Raw genomic sequence first — 18,311 nt, 5'->3', positions numbered from 1 at the left:
TATGCCAGGACATGGGTCATCCCAGAATCCGCTGTGGGGCCTAGACAGAGCACTGCCCCACTCAAGGAGGGATGAACTACCCAACATGTTGCCCCTATGCCTACCCAAACTGTCCTGGGCCATACTGATGGGTGGCTGCTCTCTGCCACAGGACTTTGCCAGTGAAGCCCCCACAGTTCCTCTCTCAGATGCTTGTCCCCTGTCTCCACACCGAAGAGCCAAGTCATTGGACAGGAGGTCCACAGAATCCTCCATGACGGTGAGCCCAGGCTTCGTGCCAAGTTCTCTGGAGATCTGTGCCACTACCACTGCTGCTTCTGGCCACTCTGGGCCACTGTCCATTTATGTCTATATGTCCACACCGGTCCTCCCTCTGTACCACCCTCATGCCTGTGAGTGCCCCACTGGTCTGCAACCCATTGGAAACTGACCGTTCTTCCCCTCCTGGGCCCAACAGGACTGGGGTCGATGTGGCACCCTGAGTAGCACATGGAAGTCTCTGTGCACAGGAGGCTGCTGGGCCAATACAGGTGTAAAGCCCAAACTTGACTTCTGCTGTCCTGCCTTTGGTGTTTGTTTTTGTTGGCACTTTGGAACAGGAGCAACACTGTACTGACAATTTGTCCCATTTGGGAGTATGTACAGGAATGAAGCTGCAGACAAAGTTCAGCCTGGTTTCTCAACAGTCTACAGCCTCCCCGGAGACAAGGCATACTCACCAGCTCTCATTCCCCAGGCAGAGCAGTTTCTCTGTCAACTCAGCTGGTGGCCACTTTTCCTGGCAACTAACTACCAGAGGCCTGGGGAGAAAAGACCCACAGGGACCAACCTCCACCATTCCCTGAGGCAGGCACAACAGCAGTGACAACCACAGCAGAAAGTTTAAGAGTCTCTCATAGATCCACAGCTCAGCAGGGGAAGCCAGAAAGACAGTGAGCAGGCCTGCATCCTAAGTCTCATGAAGCAACAACAACTGTGCACACCAAAAAGGGATCTCCTTTTGTACAGGTCTCTGTGCTGGGGCATCCTAAAATGTCTCCATTTCTGTTGATACTTCAAACAATTCTTGTAGAAGGAAGTCTTATGAAGCATGGGTTACAGCAAGGCTCCACAGAGGGATGCCTCATCTACCATGGTCTGTTGGGTCAAGGCAGGAGTCTACTATGGCCTCTCCACAATGGAGCAGGAACTCCCAGGATGCCTGTCCTTATTCTTATCATTTCTCTGGATCACTCCCTGTCCTTGGAGTAGTAAGAGACATCAAAGCCAATACCTGATCAGGACAGCTGTGGAAGACCTAAGCGCTGGGGACCACAGAAGGGGTGGCTGGGGTCTTCAAAGCCTTGCCTTCCAGATGTACTATGTAGCAGATGAGAACAGGCTGCTCCTAAGTAGAGCCAGCACCCACTCAGGTCTGCTGGTAGTCCCTGACCTATCTTCCTGTATAGGGAATAAGACTGAACTTCCTCATGGTAGAAGAGCAGCCTGGAAGTTGGACAAGGTTGCTGCCACTGCTTTCTCTACCCCAGGCGTGGTCTGCCTCTTAGGCTTCTGGCCTTCAGTCCTTCTGCAACCTCCGCGGGAGCTTTTGGATTCCCCTTTCAGCTGTTACTGCAGGTGTCCCCCTGTACATTCGGTGCCTGGGAACTCTCCATTGGGGCCTGTTCTGTGCCCCAAGGCAGGATGCACACAAGCCCTGGATAAGCTGGAATAGAGATCTCAGAGCAACCAGGCAGCCTGTGTTTCTGTACCTAAGTTAAATGAGGCTGTACTCTCTCTTTGTCCCTCAACTCCCTCCTCAGGGACATATGCCTCTGGGCAGCAAAGTTGGGGCAAAAGAGGGGGCAGGCTTATCTGGTAGGTGGTAAAAACTGTTTCTGGTGCTACTTCATCTAGATGAAAACAACCCAGTTGGACATGGTTTGTCCATTACTGGGGACCCATGGTGGTTTCCCTTGAGCTGTTCTTTTTTCTTCCTCAGCCTGACCTACTGAATTTCAAGAAAGGCTGGCTAACCAAGCAGTATGAGGATGGCCAGGTGAGTGTGTGTGTGTGTGTGTGTAAGTGCTGAGGCCTGGAGGACTGGGGAACAGGTGTAAGTTCCAGCTTGTCTTGTCCCTGGCAGGGTCTTTGAGCCTTGATTCATGTCCTTGGCCTACGGACATCCTACAGTACTAGCTCCTAAAAGTTCTTAAGAGTCTAGGTTTCCCCAGAGGCAAGACCAACCAGCATATGGCTGTGGGCCAGCTTGAGTATCCATTCAAGGCAGCCATATGGGCAATCACATGGAGCTGTAAAATCCTTGTGTTTGAAAAAACCATCTCAGTTTTAGGGGTGCCATTAGGCCCCGAGAATTGTGAATATTATCAAGTCCAAACAAGAAGAGTCATTTGCAAGCCCCACTTTGACCTGGAGCATATTGGGTCCTTGCCTTAGAGGCCCATAAAAACCCCTCTACTATCTTAGCTCCTTTTTGCCTTTGGAGACTATGCCAAAGCATCCCCTCTTTCTCCTTCTTCCACCATATCAAATGCCCTTGGCCTTGCCTGAAGACTCAAGTTCCCTTCCTCAGAGTGAAGATTGGGACTTTAGCAGGTTAGTTTGTACCTGCTGCCACAGTGGGGCTCACACATCTGGTCTATCAGCCAAGTGGTTGTGCCTCTCAGCACCCTTTTCACAGCCACCTTTCTGTGTGATAGACCCAGCAGAACTGTCTGCAGCCTCTGAAGTTAGGATGAAGGACTGCAAAGCACCAGTCACCTACCACACCCTAGGCTCAGAGCTGGCCGAGGCCCACAATTCTCCACTGCCTCATTGCTGGAGTGCATCTTAACCAGGGCCTCCCTGAGGTCATGAGTGCATGGCTGCCTGCCAGAACAGTCATCTCTTTGTTGCCTGCTTTACCTGTGCTCTTCAGAGTGCCTAGATTTAGCTGGGGTCAAAGAGGGGCATCAGATATGTTGCAGAATAGTTGGATGTTTATTTTCTCTCCTTTAGTGGAAGAAACACTGGTTTGTCCTGGCCGATCAGAGCCTGAGATACTACAGGGATTCCGTGGCTGAGGAGGTGAGAAAACTGCAAGGCAAAATTGGTATCTAAATGTACAGGGCTAAAATGTATCTGAAAAGGTGGCCTATTGCCACACTGGCATACACACATGCAAATAAATACGCATACAAATAAATCCAAAGACTAAATAAAACAATTAAATTAGTACTCAGGGTGAACTCAGGTCTAGTTTTGTCTTTGGCTTTTAGCAAAGGGGTTGTGGTGAATTCAGTCACTGAACAAATTAACTTAGATCTTGTTCTACTTTGTTGTGGTAGAGAAACTTAGATTAAGAAACACTAAATTCTGAGTGTGTTAGGGCGTAGGGAAAAACACTGTGCCATGGGACATTAGTGGATGCCATAGGACAACTTGTGGGAGTCAGTTTCCTCCTTCTATCCATGTTGGTCCTAGGGATGGACTTGGCAGCAGGCGCTTTTATCTGATGAGTCATTTCCCTGCCACCCCTGGAACAACACTAGAAGGGGTGCTTTTCTTCACCTACCAAAAAGTCTTTTGAACAACCTGACAAATCTGTGTTCTGATTTTTCATCTGGCACCCTTCAGAATCGCCCATCCATCTTCAAGAATCTCACAATTGCCATTCTATGCTTGTATAATAGAAAAAGGAAAAGAATCGCTTGGGCTGGTTTGTGTATTTAAATTCTTGTCATTAGCCTCCATGGCCTAAGGAGGAAGGCTGTTGGTGAGCTAAGCAGATCCAGATTGTGGACATGGTAAGCTTTAAGCAAAGTGTAACCAGTACTCCAAACTGGATGGTTTGGAGTGAGGGCGTGGTTTGGTTTGGTTTTTCGAGACAGGGTTTCTCTGGGAAGTCCTGACTGTCCTCACTGTAGAACAGACTGGCTTCAAACTCACAGAGATCTGCCTGACTTTGTCTCCCAAGTGGTGGGATTAAAGGTGTACGCCACTGCCCGGCTTAAAACTTTATGTTGTCAGAGGCTGTTTGTTCATTTCCCTGCCGCCCAGACTCCAGAAATAATCACACAGAAATCTGTATTAATTGCAATATTGTTTGGCCAATAGCTTAAGCATCTTTCTAGGTAGCTGTTATATTTTAAATTAATACATTCCTATTATTTTATATTTTACTACAAGAGTCATGGCCTACCGGCAAGGTTCCAACCAGCAGCTTACAAGGGCTGGAGAGATGGCTCAGAGGTTAAGAGCACTGCCTACTCTTCCAAAGGTCCTGAGTTCAATTCCCAGCAACCACATGGTGGCTCACAACCATTTGTAATGAGATCTGATGCTCTCTTATGACATGCAGGCAGAGTACTGAGAATACTGTATGCATAACAAATCTTTAAAAAAAAAAAAAAGTCAAAACCAACTAGCAGCTTGCATCTTTCTCCTCTGGCAGCTCCATGGCCTCTCATTGACTCTGCCTACTCTCTCCTCTTTCTGCTAGGAACTTCCACCTTGCTTTGTTCTGCTAAGCCACTGGCAAAAACAGCTTCATTCATTAACCAATAAAAGCAAAGCATAGACAGAAGGACTTCCCACACCAACTTTGTTTTTATTGTGCACAGATGTGCTGCAGCATGGATTAATAGAGGTCAGCTTGTAGGATTTAGTTCTGTCCTACCAAGTAGATTCAGGCCTTGCACTCAGGTCATAAGCACCTTTACCTGCCAAAATACCAGCCTCTAGAGTAGGATGTATTGTGAGAGTCAATACTATGCTACTAACAGAACTGTGTTGACATAACACTAATTACACAGAAGCAGAATTACATAAAACAACCAATGCCTTGGCAATAGGCCAAAGTCAAATTGTACCAACAGTCAGTGGGCCTGGCCTGTATTATTACTTTACAGTCAATGATGTTTAAAAACAACAAAATAGGCCATTTGTTTGTTCATTTATGTTGCTATTTATTTATTTATGACTTTATATATAAGTATATATTTGGGTTTTGTTGTATTTTTGTTTTGTATTTGTTTGTTTTGATTTTTAGAGACAGGGTTTCACTGTGTAACTATCCTAGCTATTCTGGAACTCGCTTTGTAGACCAAGCTGGCCTTGAACTCACAGAGATCCACTTGCCTCTGCCTCCCAAATGCTGGGATTAAAGGCATGCACCACCACCGCCCAGCTATCTTTGGTTTTTTTACATTTTTATTATTATTTTATTTTTGGTTTTTCAAGACAGGGTTCTCTGTATGTCTAGTCCTGGCTATCCTGGAACTCGCTCTGTAGACCAAGCTGATCTGGAACTCACAGATCCTCCTGCCTTTGCCTTCCAAGTGCTGGATTAAAGATGTGTGCTTGATATTTTTAAGTTGCAACCTTTGAATGTCTCATCTCTTTAGTATTCTTTTTTTTAACTTTTGTTATTACGTGTGTGGTGTGCGTGTGTGTATGATCTGTGTGGGGGTTCACACATGCCACAGCTCTCTTGTAGACATCATAGGATAACTGAAGTCAGCTCTTTCCTGCTGTAAATCTGGGGATGGAACTTGGACCATCAGGCTCATGTGGGAAGCACCTTACTGAGCATCCCTTGCTATCCTGTTTTTATTGTTCTTTAAATGGGAAGTGTCTGTCAGTCACTCAGCTGCTTGCCAAACCTTACGGAAGCATATCTATACAATTAACCACTTATTTGTAGAAGCAGCTGACAGATAAACTCTGATCACTCAATTTTGAGGGCTTGGCAAACATTTTCATGAAACTAAACCAGGAATTTATCCCTTCAAGGACAGTTTGTTGCCAATTATGAATAGAGTTTGAGCTTTCAACAACAACAAAAAAAAACAATTGGGCTGGAGAGATGGGTCAACAGTTAAGAGAACTTGCTTCTCTTGCAGAGGACTAAATGAGGATTCACAACTGCCTGTACCTATAGTTCCAAGGGATCCAGTGCTACGTACTGGTGGGCACTATGTAGTCTCTGCCACTCAAGACACTGATGCAGGGAGGTCACATGACCCACGAATTTGAGACCAGCCTGGGCAGTGTACAGAGTCCCAGTATCAAGAAAAGAAAGTGAGAATTGTGACAGGTTCATATTCATAATCTCAACAGCTTCTCTTTATCTGCAAGCTCTGCTGATGAAATAAGCAGTGATTTAACATTTTGCTTCTACAGAATGAATTGTGAGGTTTCCTGCCCGGTTTCTGTAGTTAAGTCCCAAAGAAATACACAGAGGTCTACATTAATCATAAACTGATTGGCCTAGTAGCTTAGGCTTCATATTAACTCTTATAACTTATATTAGCCCATAATTCTTGTCTGTGTCAACCACATGGCTTGGTACCCTTTTCAGCAAGGCAGTCACATCTTGCTTGCTCTTTCTGGGTGATGATGACTGCAGACAGAATATTTCCTCTTCCCAGAATTCTCATTGATCCACCTCTACTTCCTGCCTGGCTACTGGCCAATCAGCATTTGTTTAAAATACAAATGACAGGGTACAAACCATTGCCCCATAGCAATTTGAAAGCTATGCTTAGCTTAATATTTTCTGTGACCAATATTTAATGTTACAGAACATGCTTGGCAAAAGAGATGTTGAAAGGATAGAACTGTGGATTTTAGTGTTAACAGCACAGAATATTCACTGATAGGACTGCAGATTCCACATTGTAGTTAAGCTTTGAGATGTGACTTGATTGTGAAAGACCAGCTAGTTCCTTGAAAATTCTTCCTTTCCCATCTCTGTTAGACCACTCTGTCCTCACTCATGCTAGCCAGAATAAACACAAAAAACTGAATGGAGGCGTACACTAGTCCAGCATCCTCCCCAACATTGGCATGTAGGAGACCTGCAGAGATGAACATTGCCACTCTAACCAGGGGTTCTTAGTCATACGTTGATTTTTCAATCTTATTTTAATGTTAGCATGAAAGGGGTTTAATAAGTAGCTCAAACTAACTTGAAACACACAGTCCTCCCCATTTTCCCAAGTGCTCAAATTGTGGATGTGGACCACCACCCTCAACTTTTATTAAGGTATTCCTTAAGTGAATACATAATGCTTAAAATCTCTAATTTTTGATACAGAAATATCAATAGGTGAATTCCACTTACACAAAAGTGTGTTTTAGCTTACTTTTTACTGTAATAATTTTTAAACACCATGACCTACAGCAATTTTGGGAGAACAGGGTTTATTATGTCCGTCACAAAGGGAAGTTGGGTCAGAAACGAGGTAGGAACTGAAGCAGAGACTGGAAAAACATTGCTTATTGGCTTGCTCTCTGGCTTACTTACTCTGCTTGGTTTTTTTGTTTGTTTGTTTGGTTTGTTTTTTGGGTTTTTGTTTTGTTTTTTTTTTTTGGTTGGTTGGTTGGGGTTTTTTTTTATACTTGTTTTCCAGGATCACCTTCAGGGGTCAAAATGACCATAGTGGACTAGGCCATTCCACACCAATCAAGAAAATATTCCACAAACTTGCCTATAAGCAATTGATGAGGAAATACCTCAATTAAGGTTCTCTCTTTCAGATGAGATGACTTGGTTTAGGTCAAGTTGACAGAAATCCAGCCAGCACAGAGGATCTTGTTACTTATTAAGCATGTAAAAAAATTTTAATGATGGATATTTAGGGAACACTGGTGTGGAATTTCTTTGGCCAGACACACAGGGAAATGGTGGTATAGATATCCCAAGGGAGGGGACTTGGATCTGGTAATTGTAGGACAATTGGCTAAGGATTAAGCCCTATAAGACATTGAGTGGAAGGCATCACTCACAGAAATGTGATGATTTGGGCATCCTCTCTTCCTGAATTTCTCCCTACCCTTTTTCTCTGCAGGCAGCTGACCTAGATGGAGAAATTGACTTGTCCACCTGTTATGATGTCACCGAGTATCCAGTCCAGAGAAACTATGGCTTTCAGATTCATGTGAGTATGGGGATGGATAGAGTTGACCAGCAGGGTTATATCTTAACATGTGTGGTGAGCATTCAGTCTTTCCTGTTAGCATGATGTCTCTGTCCTGTGGCTACTGACCTATACTCCTGATATGTGGTGTGGGCAAAAAAATGGATTTCTTCATCTTTCTTTCCAAGGTTTTTGAAAGGCTTTGCTCCAGAAATTGCTCTTTTTCTTTTATTTTTAATGTTGGAGTATAGGGCCACTGAAAGGATGAAGACTATGGGAGTAAAAGATTAAGGGATGCCTAGAATCAGGTTAAGGGATTTCTAGGACATTTGCCGTCTACAGTGAGGCTTCACACTTGTTACAGTCAATTGGGTTACTCTCCTTTTATTTGGTATTCATCTCTAAGCCTAGGCTTATGGTTGGTGTTTGTTCTTTCTGATGCAGGAGTCTGCTCCTCATGTCATCTTATCACTATCACTACCAAGGGGAGGGGAGTCCTAGGCTGACCACAAAAATTCTTTCTAGTCATCCAGAATTCTGGGCTTGTAAGACATGTCTAAGGAGCAAGACAAAGCCAGCCCATCCTTTGGGGCAAACCTTTGTATTCCCTCACCAAAACCTTTGAAGCGATGGCAGGTAGAACAGGCTCTAGGATTTGACTTCTAGCTCAAAGCTAGAAGTCTGGTGGGTTCACCGGGGCAAAGATCTTTATGGTTTGGGGACTCAACTTATTGCTGACTTAAAGGCTGTCTCAAACCCACCAAAGTTGGGACCAATCCACACCCCTAGAGGCCAGGAGGAGCCTAGCACCCATTCCTGGGCAGCTTGACCATGACTCTACTGCATGTACTGGGTGTCTGGGGAAGGACCAATAGCTGTTCCCATGGTCTGGCTCTTTGCTTCTCAACTGCAGTGTTCTGTTCCTATTCCCTTTGGAGGAGATAGAACATTTCTGGAGTCTGAATGTTAAGATGAACCTCTTATCCAATGAGAGTTCTGACTCTTTCCCCATCTTCATTTTGATTAACAGATATCTCAAGACAATACTTGCACAGTCTGAGAACTCTGCTTTCTTCCCACATTAGCTGGGGTCAGTGATGGGCTTGGTTTCCTACCCTGAGGGTTCAGAAGAGGGTGCCAGTGCAGAGGCTAGGTGATGGGTAGAACCTGAGAATGTTTGTCAGGGCAAATACTGTCCTAAGGTGTGGAAAGCACTGCCTGTTGTAGACACCAGAAATGTGCCTTAGTTAGTAAACTATGTATGGGAGAACTTGCATGAGGGAAGTCCAAGAGGAGGTAGTAGTTGTGTGGTGGGCAAGTAAGGAAGGAGGGGCTGAAGGTGCCAAGGAGGAACTTTGAGTGAGATAAGACCTGAGAGCTCCTGAAACCCGTAGTGTGTTGCAGGGTTCCATATACACTACTCACAGACTTCACAGTTAGAGATGGCTCCTCTGCATCTCTAGCCAGTAGAGGGTTTGGGGAAGTGATGGGTCTTTTGAGAGCAAGGACTAGGCAAGTAGCCGTGACACTAAGAAAGCTCACCAGCAAATCTGAGGCCAGACCCTAAAAGCACCTGCATCAAGGGTTGAATGGGCTAGCTTAGAATGTGAATGGAGCTCCATGCTGCTGTGTACACCATGGTTGTAGTGCATTAAGGGAAGTGAGCCAGGTATATGACAGCCCACCATGGAGGGAGAGATTGGGTCACAGCACAATGGCCCGCCCATATGTCATTTGTGGTATTACAACCCATGCCCATTCCATTACCTGCCACCAACCTGTATTGGTTTCATTTTCCTACTAGCTGATTTGCTGGTATGCTACTGATTCCTTTTTTCAGATTCCTTTTTCCCGTCTGCTTGCAGTGTCCCCACTGTGAACAGATTCATCCTGACCCCGTCCAGCCAGTGATGCCCTGTCCCTCCATCACCTTTCCTCTGCCACTACCTTGATTCTCATCACCTAGATGTGACAGGAGTGGTATGGCATATCTTGCTGCCCTTTTAGAGCAGATAGAGACCCAGGCAGTCCCTTTGTCACATTGTACACCTATATTTTGGCTGCAGGATGCTGGGCCTGGCCACCATGCTCCCTGTTCCCAGCTAATTCTGTGTTCTTGTCCCTAGGGCTAGCAGAGCTTCTTGAGGAAAGGGGCACATGTGATCATCTATCCGTCTGCAGGCTGCTGCTATTGCATAATAGGAGCTAGTGATTGTGTACTGCCTTGTCTAGGGAATACTCAGCTCATCACTGTCCCAAAGTGTGGCCCTATTAATCTTCCTATCTCAAGCAGATCATATATAGCACTCGTAGGAACGTCACCTAGTCTAGCTCTTTTTCCTGTGGTATGACCACTGATGGTTAGTATTTTTTGTGTAGACCAAGAAGGGTGAGTTCACCCTGTCAGCCATGACATCTGGCATACGACGGAACTGGATCCAGACAATTATGAAACATGTGCTCCCAGCATCTGTCCCAGATGTGACCAGGTAAGATGGAGGTCTTGCTAATTGCCATTCCCTGATGCCTGAGCCCAGCTACACCACAACATGAATTTCTTTCCTCCTTCTGGCCCGTTGTCCACTGGTTACATTTGTACCCTGTGATTCTTTGTTTTCTGCCTCTCCTGACCTTCTGGCCTGGTCAGCCACACAGGTTACCCTCATGCCTATCCTCAGCATGGACGTCTTTGTCAACAGGGTTCAGCCCTCAGGATGGGTTCAGACTCCAATATGGGCCTTTCTCTGGTAGGGTTCCCTGGCTGGGTGGGAGCAGCCTGAGCTGCTCCTAAGTTTTACACTGTAGTTTTTTACTTCCTCAAGAGTACCTTTTACCTCACTCCTGCATCTGTTTTCTGTGTAATCATGAGAAACTTCTGTCTGAGACTGTAGGTCCTAAAGCCCACATTTGAAAACTGTTCTCTCCTGGGTTTACATGCTGTAGTGTATATTCCTCAGAACATGGTAGATGCCTCCTCTTCTTGCTCTGAAGATTCCAGCTCTACCAATGTTCATCTTCAGGACAGCAGAGATGCTCTATGTGTGCCAAGTTTTACTCTCTCCTTTATCCAGGTTTCATCTTGAATACCTTGCATCTCTCTTGGTTTATGTTGTTGCCAAGTATAGTTTTGGTATCAGAGGTTTGGGTGTATGGTGGTTAAAGGGTGCTGGCCTGTGGCAGCATTAGCTATACCTATTCTTGCCTCAAACTTTTGCCTCATTCTGGCTGGTTCTATTTCTTTTTGAATAAGAAAGAAAGGAAACCTGAACTCTTTTCCTCAGCTCCCCTTTCCTACATCTGTATATGTTCATTTCTTCACTTGTTGGCAATATGTACTGATTTTTGCTTTTATAGGACTAGTAGATCCTGAAGACCAGCTTTTATATAGGAAATAGTCCTCTGCCATCTCTCAAGAACTGTGCTAGGAAGCTGGAGAGATGGTTCAATAGCTAAGAGCACTAGCTGCTCTTTCAGAGGACCAGGTTCAATTCCCAACACTCACATGGTCTCAGTTCCAGGAGATCCAGCACCCTATTCTGGCCTCCATAGCCAGTGCATGCAGATGATGCATGGATGTACATGCAGGCAAAATACCTACATACATAAAAGAAAATTAAATATTAGAAATTTTTGCCAGGCAGTGGTGGCATGTGCCTTTAATCTCAGCACTTGGAAGACAGAGGCAGGTATATCTCTGTGAGTTCGAGGCCAGCCTGTTCTACAAAGGGAGTTCCAGGACAGCCACACATAGAACCCGTCTCAAAAAAAAAAAAATTATAAACCAGGTGGTGGTGGCGCACCCCTTTAATCCCAGCACTTGGGAGGCAGAGGCAGGCGGATCTCTGTGAGTTCAAGACCGGCCTGGTCTACAAGAGCTAGTTCCAGGACAGGCTCCAAAACCACAGAAAAACCCTGTCTCGAAAAAACAACAAAAAAAAATTATATAGAACTTTTGGCAAATGAGCAGTGCCCCACCCCCTACCTCCATAGCTCCTCTAGTCAAGAGAAGAGTCTATAATACAAGGCCCCGAAGCAAAGAGAAAAGGTTACATAAGCTGCCCTGCAAAGGCAACGGGCAGATGGAGGGTCATGACTGGAAGAAATCAATGTTGGGGTGTCAAGGGTAGATGCCAAGAATGCTCATACATGCATGTTTATGCTGTGCTCCATGGAAGGACTGAGGCCCAGGTTATGAATGTGGAGACCTGGTGCTCCTCTCTCTTCCATACTGTTGTCTTCTAGAGTCTGTATTACAGTTTACTGTGTCTTCAAGCCTCCACACCCATTTGCTTTTAGCCTATGTTGTTCAGTTTGACTCATGATGATGAAACATGATTTATAACTACAGGACCTCCAGGAAATTTTAGAAGCAAGGACAGCAGTATCAGCGCTGCAAGCTTTGCTCTGCTTCTCTTCTCATTTTTCTCATGTTGCCTGTAGTGAGAACATCTCACAATACTACAAGACTTTGGGATTAGGGGAGGGTCCCTGTTCCTAAGTGTCAATTTCAATTTCCCATATAGACCGAGACTTCACCAATTTTCTCAGGATTTTAAAAGTTCAGCTATGGGTTGTTTTGGTTTGGTTTTCCCTACACCAAGATCTTGCTGTATAGCCCAGGTTGGCCTCCCACTCAATCCTCTTACCTCAGCCTCCCAAGTGTTGGGTTACAGGTGTGTGCCATGATGCACCTCATTTAAAAAAAAAAATAGATGGTTGTGAGTCGCCATGTGGGTGCTGGAAATCAAGCCAGGTCCTCAGCAAGAGCAGCATGTGCTTTTAACCACGATACCATCAATTTAGCCCCTTCCAGCATGTTTTTATTTGCATGTTTGTTTGATCTTAAACTGAACCCTTGCTGATTCTACTGCTCTTAAAGCAATTGATGTTTGTTTAAATGCTTGTATTTATTAGTGTGTTTGTGTGAGGGAGGGAGGGAAGGAAGGAAGTGGGGGTTTGTCACAGCACACATGTAGAGATCAGAGGATAACTTGCTTGTTTTCAACATTTATTTTGTGTGTGTACACGTGCATTTTCTGTTGAGCACATATGTAGGTTAGAATATAGCTCATAGGGGCTGGAGAGATGGCTCAGCAGTTAAGAGCATTGCCTGCTCTTTCAAAGGTCCTGAGTTCAATTCCCAGCAACCACATGGTGGCTCACAACCATCTGTAATGAGACCTGGTGCCCTCTTCTGGCCTGCAGGCATACATGCAGACAGAATACTGAGAATACTGTATACATAGTAAATAAATCTTTAAAAAAAATATATAGCTCATAGGAGTTGGTTTTCTCCTTCTATCACATGGGTTCCAGGGAGAACTGGACTGGGCTTTGTGACAAGTGTCCCTACCCACTGAGCCATCTCACTGGCCCAAGCAGTTAGATTCTTACTGTTTGCTTCCAAGACAAGTGATCCAAGGGTAATGAGAATCATTTTCCCTTTTGTTTGATGTCCCTTTGACAATCTCCTTGTTGGTCCTAGTATAAATGCAAGTACTCCCTGGCTCGTCCCCCTTGGGCCCTCCTATCACCAGCTCACTTCAGTCCTCTTAAGGTTTGGACAAACCTGGGCCATCTAGCAATCACTGGAACTTACGCTCTCAGTAAGCCCACTCAGCCTCTTGCCATGTTGCCAGAGGTGATGTCCTGACATCCTCTCCTGCTGAAATGGAGGCCTTCCCAGAAATCTTCCTTAGGGAAGATTGGGAAAAGGCAGACAATCTTCAAACTAGCCAACTTCTTCTCTGTTATCGTTGAGTAGGTTGAGGCACTAGCAGACTTGATCTGCATGGCTGTGTCCCTAGTCACCTCCTTTCTCAAAGTGGTGGGTATTATGTTGCTACCTTCTCCCTGGTGGTGTGGGCTTCTGGCTAACCAAGTCACTGATAGTCAATCTTTCATGCCTGGAGCCAGAGTGAGATCTTTAGTTAGAGATGATGGTGTCTCCGGTTTATAGAAATCCCTGAGCCTTTCTAAAGAGAGCTATTTCTGTCGTTACATAGTGTAAGGTTGCTTCATAACCAACCTCACTAAGTGTCTGGACCCTTCTCTCCTGGGGGACTTATAGGAGTCCATTGACTTTATCTCCATCATCCATGATATGACCATTATGACACTCCTATTTAAAGGATGAGAACTGAAGTCTAAGGAACAGCTAAAACTCTTTTCCTTTCCCTCCCCATCTAGTAAATTTGAGATCTCCAAGGGAGAACCAAGCACGGGTGGAGCATTCTTCCCTCTACACTTAGAAGCCACTTTTGGGGATGAGAACAGGTGTGTGCTGACCCTGTGAACTGCTGAAATGTCCAGACTCCCTGATAAGTCCCCTGTTTTCTCACTGTCCCACAGCTCATTGCCTGAGGAAAAGAATAAAAGCACACCTTCTTTTGAGACCTGCCCGAGGCCAAATGAGAAGCAAGAAGCTGAGCCAGGAGAGCCAGATCCTGAGCAAAAGAAGAGCCGTGCTCGTGAGCGGAGGCGGGAGGGCCGCTCCAAGACGTTTGATTGGGCTGAATTCCGCCCCATTCAACAGGCCCTGGCTCAAGAGAGGGCCAACACTGTGGGGTCCTCTGATGCTGGTGAACCTGGGCGTCTTGAAGCAGAGCCAGGTGAGCTGGAGCGTGAACGAGCCCGAAGGCGAGAAGAGCGCCGCAAGCGCTTTGGGATGCTGGAAACCGTTGATGGGCCAGGTATGGAGGATACAGCCCTACGTATGGACATAGACCGGAGCCCAGGGCTGCTGGGAGCCCCTGACCTCAAGACACAGAATGTCCATGTGGAAATTGAGCAGCGGTGGCACCAAGTGGAGACTACCCCTCTCAGGGAGGAGAAACAGGTGCCTATTGCCCCTCTGCATCTATCCTTGGAGGACAGAAGTGAACGGCTCTCCACACACGAGCTCACCTCTCTGCTAGAGAAAGAGGTAATGTGGGGCAGCTCCCTTCTGAAATGCACAGAATTATTCAGTACAGTGCAGTGAGAGTGGGGGTATAGCCAAGGGCTGTGGTGAGACAGAATGGGGCATTCTAGCATCTTGATACACAGCTAAGCTAGCCCCTGTGTTCATAGTAAATGATTCTTATAGAATGTGTCCAGATTACATCTGCATGTACATTTATGCCTCGCTAGTGAGTTCCATGACCAAAGAGTTACAGTATGAGTATCCTTACTCCAAAAGTTACAAGTGCTCCAAAGTCCAAAAGACTTAGTATCAGCGTGACACAAGCAGAAAGTTCCCTACCATGAAATTTTGTTTCTGTATAAAATTAGTAGATACTATATTATATAGGAGACTAAGGATATGGCCCTGATGTTACAGCACTTCCATAATCCACAAAACCCTGGCTTCAATCCCGGCATTGTCAAAACAAAGCAAAATGTACATATCACCTGTATAAGTGAAGTCATGTGTATAAAGAAAAGATCTAACATGATTGAAGTTTGTATTTAGATTGGGCTCCATCCCTCAAATTGCTCATTATGTAAATACAGTTATTCCAGAATCATTTCAAAGGCAAAACAGCAAGCAACCAGAATACTCACATGAGGTATTTGAGATATGTGCTCAGCCTACATAGGGTTCTGTCTGATTTTTGCCCCCCTTAGAGGCATCTTCCTCAGCAAGCGTCAGGCATATTACACTCTTTCCATAACAGCCGACTGAAGATCTGCCACTTCAGCATGCCCGTTTGCCTCTTTTATTTTTTTTTCTGTTTTGTTAAATGTAGGAACTTGATAGATCACTAGCACCAACACTGACTTTTCCATTTTTTATCTGCACTAATAAAATATTATAGGTAAAATGAAATTAAGTAATTCAAACTTGCATAATTCTAGGCTATCAAAATAAGCCATCTGGGCCAGGCAGTGGTAGCGCACACCTTTAATCCCAGCACTCGGGAGGCAGAGACAGGCGAATCTCTGAGTTCGAGGCCAGCCTGGTCTACAAGAGCTAGTTCCAGGACAGGCCCCAAAGCTACACAGAGACACCTTGTCTCAAAAAAACAAAAAAAAGTAAGATAAAATAAGGCTTCTGGCCTGTAGGCCGCATACTGAGTTCTTAACTGGCCTCAGGCCTCTCATTGGATATGCAGCTTGAGCTGGACCCTTCAGTTCCATATGATGCCTGTCCAGCGAGATGTCTGAGGCTAGTGAAAGAGCCCATTGTATGGCCACTGTGGTCAGTTGCTTTTTCTTATTGTCATCCTATTTGTGAAGTGTATGTATTTGTTTATTTTCACCAACAGCTGGAGCAGAGCCAGAAAGAGGCCTCGGATCTTCTAGAGCAGAATCGGCTTTTGCAGGACCAGTTAAGGGTGGCCCTGGGCCGAGAGCAGAGTGCCCGGGAGGGCTATGTGCTGCAGGTAGGGTGGGCAGCTACCCAGTCATCAGTGCACCCAGGGGCTTCAGTGTGAAAGGTCTGCTCAGGCCCACAGGCTAGGAATGTGCAAACATGGCAGAGCTCTGGTCAACAAGGACAAGGGTTCCTAATGCTATGATATTCTGTACGTATTCCTTGCTACTAGGACAGTGATGTGGGGGGATGTGTACCAAATCTCTACAGCTAAGGATTTTCTTTTGGTCATGAAATCATTTTGGTAATCTCTCCTTTAGACTTTCTAGATGTTGTGCTTTTGTGAAAACCATGTATCTATATCTCATTTCTCATTGTGTTCACCATAGTGAGATTGGCCTATTGTACATATACTGAAAGATGGGTAAGACAGCAAGCCAAGTGCCTTCTTAGGACGACAACAAGTTAGTGGTGGAGCTAGACCTGCACCACCACCCACCTACCCATTCCTTTGTAATGCAGCCTGAGTTTCAGGAGGACATATGACCACCTAGCCATTCTAACCCAACCAGGATTGAGGTAAAAGTTATGGCAGTTAGGTGCTGAGCTGACAGCCCAAAGCCAGTGTCCTTTTCCTTTTGAGGTGTCTTCCAGAATCCTGCTGCATTCAGATCCCTAGAGCACCTTTGATATGGTTATGTCAAAAAACAGTCTCAGGGAAGCTTTGTATAAAGACAGGTGGCGTGTATTATCCTATAACTGGCTTCCTAGGATCAATGCTAGCTCTGAGACATGAAGTAGACATATTCTCACCCTGGGTACTGTCATGCTGATGGGAAAATCAACAAATAAGTGCTAGGGATAGTGGAATGGGGTGGTAGAATTGAATTGAAGCTCCCAGAAAAGGCCAAGGAGAAGGCATTGGTTTTAGAGTGGTGTTAGGGTTTTAGGTTCTAGTCTTGATTCTGCCACTGATCCCAGAAGCATTTGCCACTCTTACAGCAGCAACCCCCTGCCTGTGTCATTTAGAACTAGTGTCTTCAAAGACCCAAAATCCCTGCCAAGTTCACTGTTGATATGCCCAGACCCTTGTGCACTGACCTCAGTCTTCGTTACCAAGTTACAAGTGGACCTGGAGTCCTTTCCTCTCCTCAACCAGGGCCTACCTTACCTTCATGCCTATCCCTCCCACTACTGCATGTGTCCCTTGCTTACCCCACATTACCGCACCCTCTTCCCTTCCAGTAGACTCACTGCTAGCCTACTTCTGACCTTGCCCCAAACTGGCCATAGCAGGCATCTTCCTTCTACACAGCCTACTCAGAAAGCTTTGGATTATTCATTCAGGCCATCCTTAATTTAAGGGTCATTTTCCTAAGTCTTTGTTGGGTCCATCCTATAAAACTTGACTTCAGACATGGTGGTAAAGACACTGCCAAAGAGCTTTGCACATTGCTACCTTGTGTATCTAACATAAATTAGTATGTGCGTCTACACTGAAGGCCCTGTTGGTCAGCACCTGGGCCAGCTTCCTGCTGAATCTAATAATGATTACCCCTGAGTTTTGGAAATGCTTATAGTCAAAAGTGAGAAGGGGAAAGAGGCCTTTTGGGACACTGAGGGCAAAGAGATGCAAGCTCGGGTAGGGTGCTGTGCTAACTGCTGGGAGGGGCCTGCATGCTTTGGATGGTGAACATGGTGTGGAACTGGAACTTAACCTGAGTGTCACATCTGTGGCTTCCCCACCACTAGACTGCGGGAGCCTGGGCAGGCCAGATTCTAGGTGGGGCTTTCCTGACTTACCCATGTTGTCTCCCCTGCTTTATATTAGTTCTGTCTCTTCTGTGTGTCTCTCAGTTTGAGGAGTTTTGTGTTTTATTTTGGGTTTTGCATGTTTCACTCTTATTTTGAGCTTTATGGAGGTTTGTTTTGTTACCACATTTTGCTTCATGATCTGCATTCCCCCTGTTCTGTCTTCTTGCAGGTAGAGATTAGTTTTCTCCTTACGGTGGAGGCCTGACTGCGCTTTCTAAAGGAAATGTTCCAATGTTACCTTGCTGACATCTCTCAAGTAGTTACCTGCCTTCCTTCTCTTCCTATCATGGAAGGAAGTG

General features: G+C 45.5%; 1 protein-coding gene across 8 annotated transcripts in view; it reads left to right on the top strand.

Moving 5' to 3' along the window:
• Positions 1 to 18,311, top strand: part of Mprip (myosin phosphatase Rho interacting protein) — a 131,520-nt gene that overhangs the window by 89,550 nt on the left and 23,659 nt on the right. For 7 of the 8 annotated variants that reach the window (XM_005349968.1, XM_026780131.1, XM_026780130.1 and 4 more), the window contains exons 9-15: positions 152 to 259; positions 1,982 to 2,038; positions 2,998 to 3,066; positions 7,833 to 7,922; positions 10,281 to 10,390; positions 14,253 to 14,826; positions 16,151 to 16,267. In XM_005349968.1, coding sequence (XP_005350025.1) covers positions 152 to 259; positions 1,982 to 2,038; positions 2,998 to 3,066; positions 7,833 to 7,922; positions 10,281 to 10,390; positions 14,253 to 14,826; positions 16,151 to 16,267 — 1,125 coding nt within the window. The remainder of the gene's footprint in view (positions 1 to 151; positions 260 to 1,981; positions 2,039 to 2,997; positions 3,067 to 7,832; positions 7,923 to 10,280; positions 10,391 to 14,252; positions 14,827 to 16,150; positions 16,268 to 18,311) is intronic. The other variant, XM_026780129.1, reaches the window with a different exon arrangement.

This window comes from Microtus ochrogaster, chromosome 7 (assembly GCF_000317375.1).
Source record: "Microtus ochrogaster isolate Prairie Vole_2 chromosome 7, MicOch1.0, whole genome shotgun sequence".
NCBI classification, from domain to species: domain Eukaryota; kingdom Metazoa; phylum Chordata; class Mammalia; order Rodentia; family Cricetidae; genus Microtus; species Microtus ochrogaster.
This window is presented reverse-complemented; position numbering and strand designations above follow the sequence as displayed.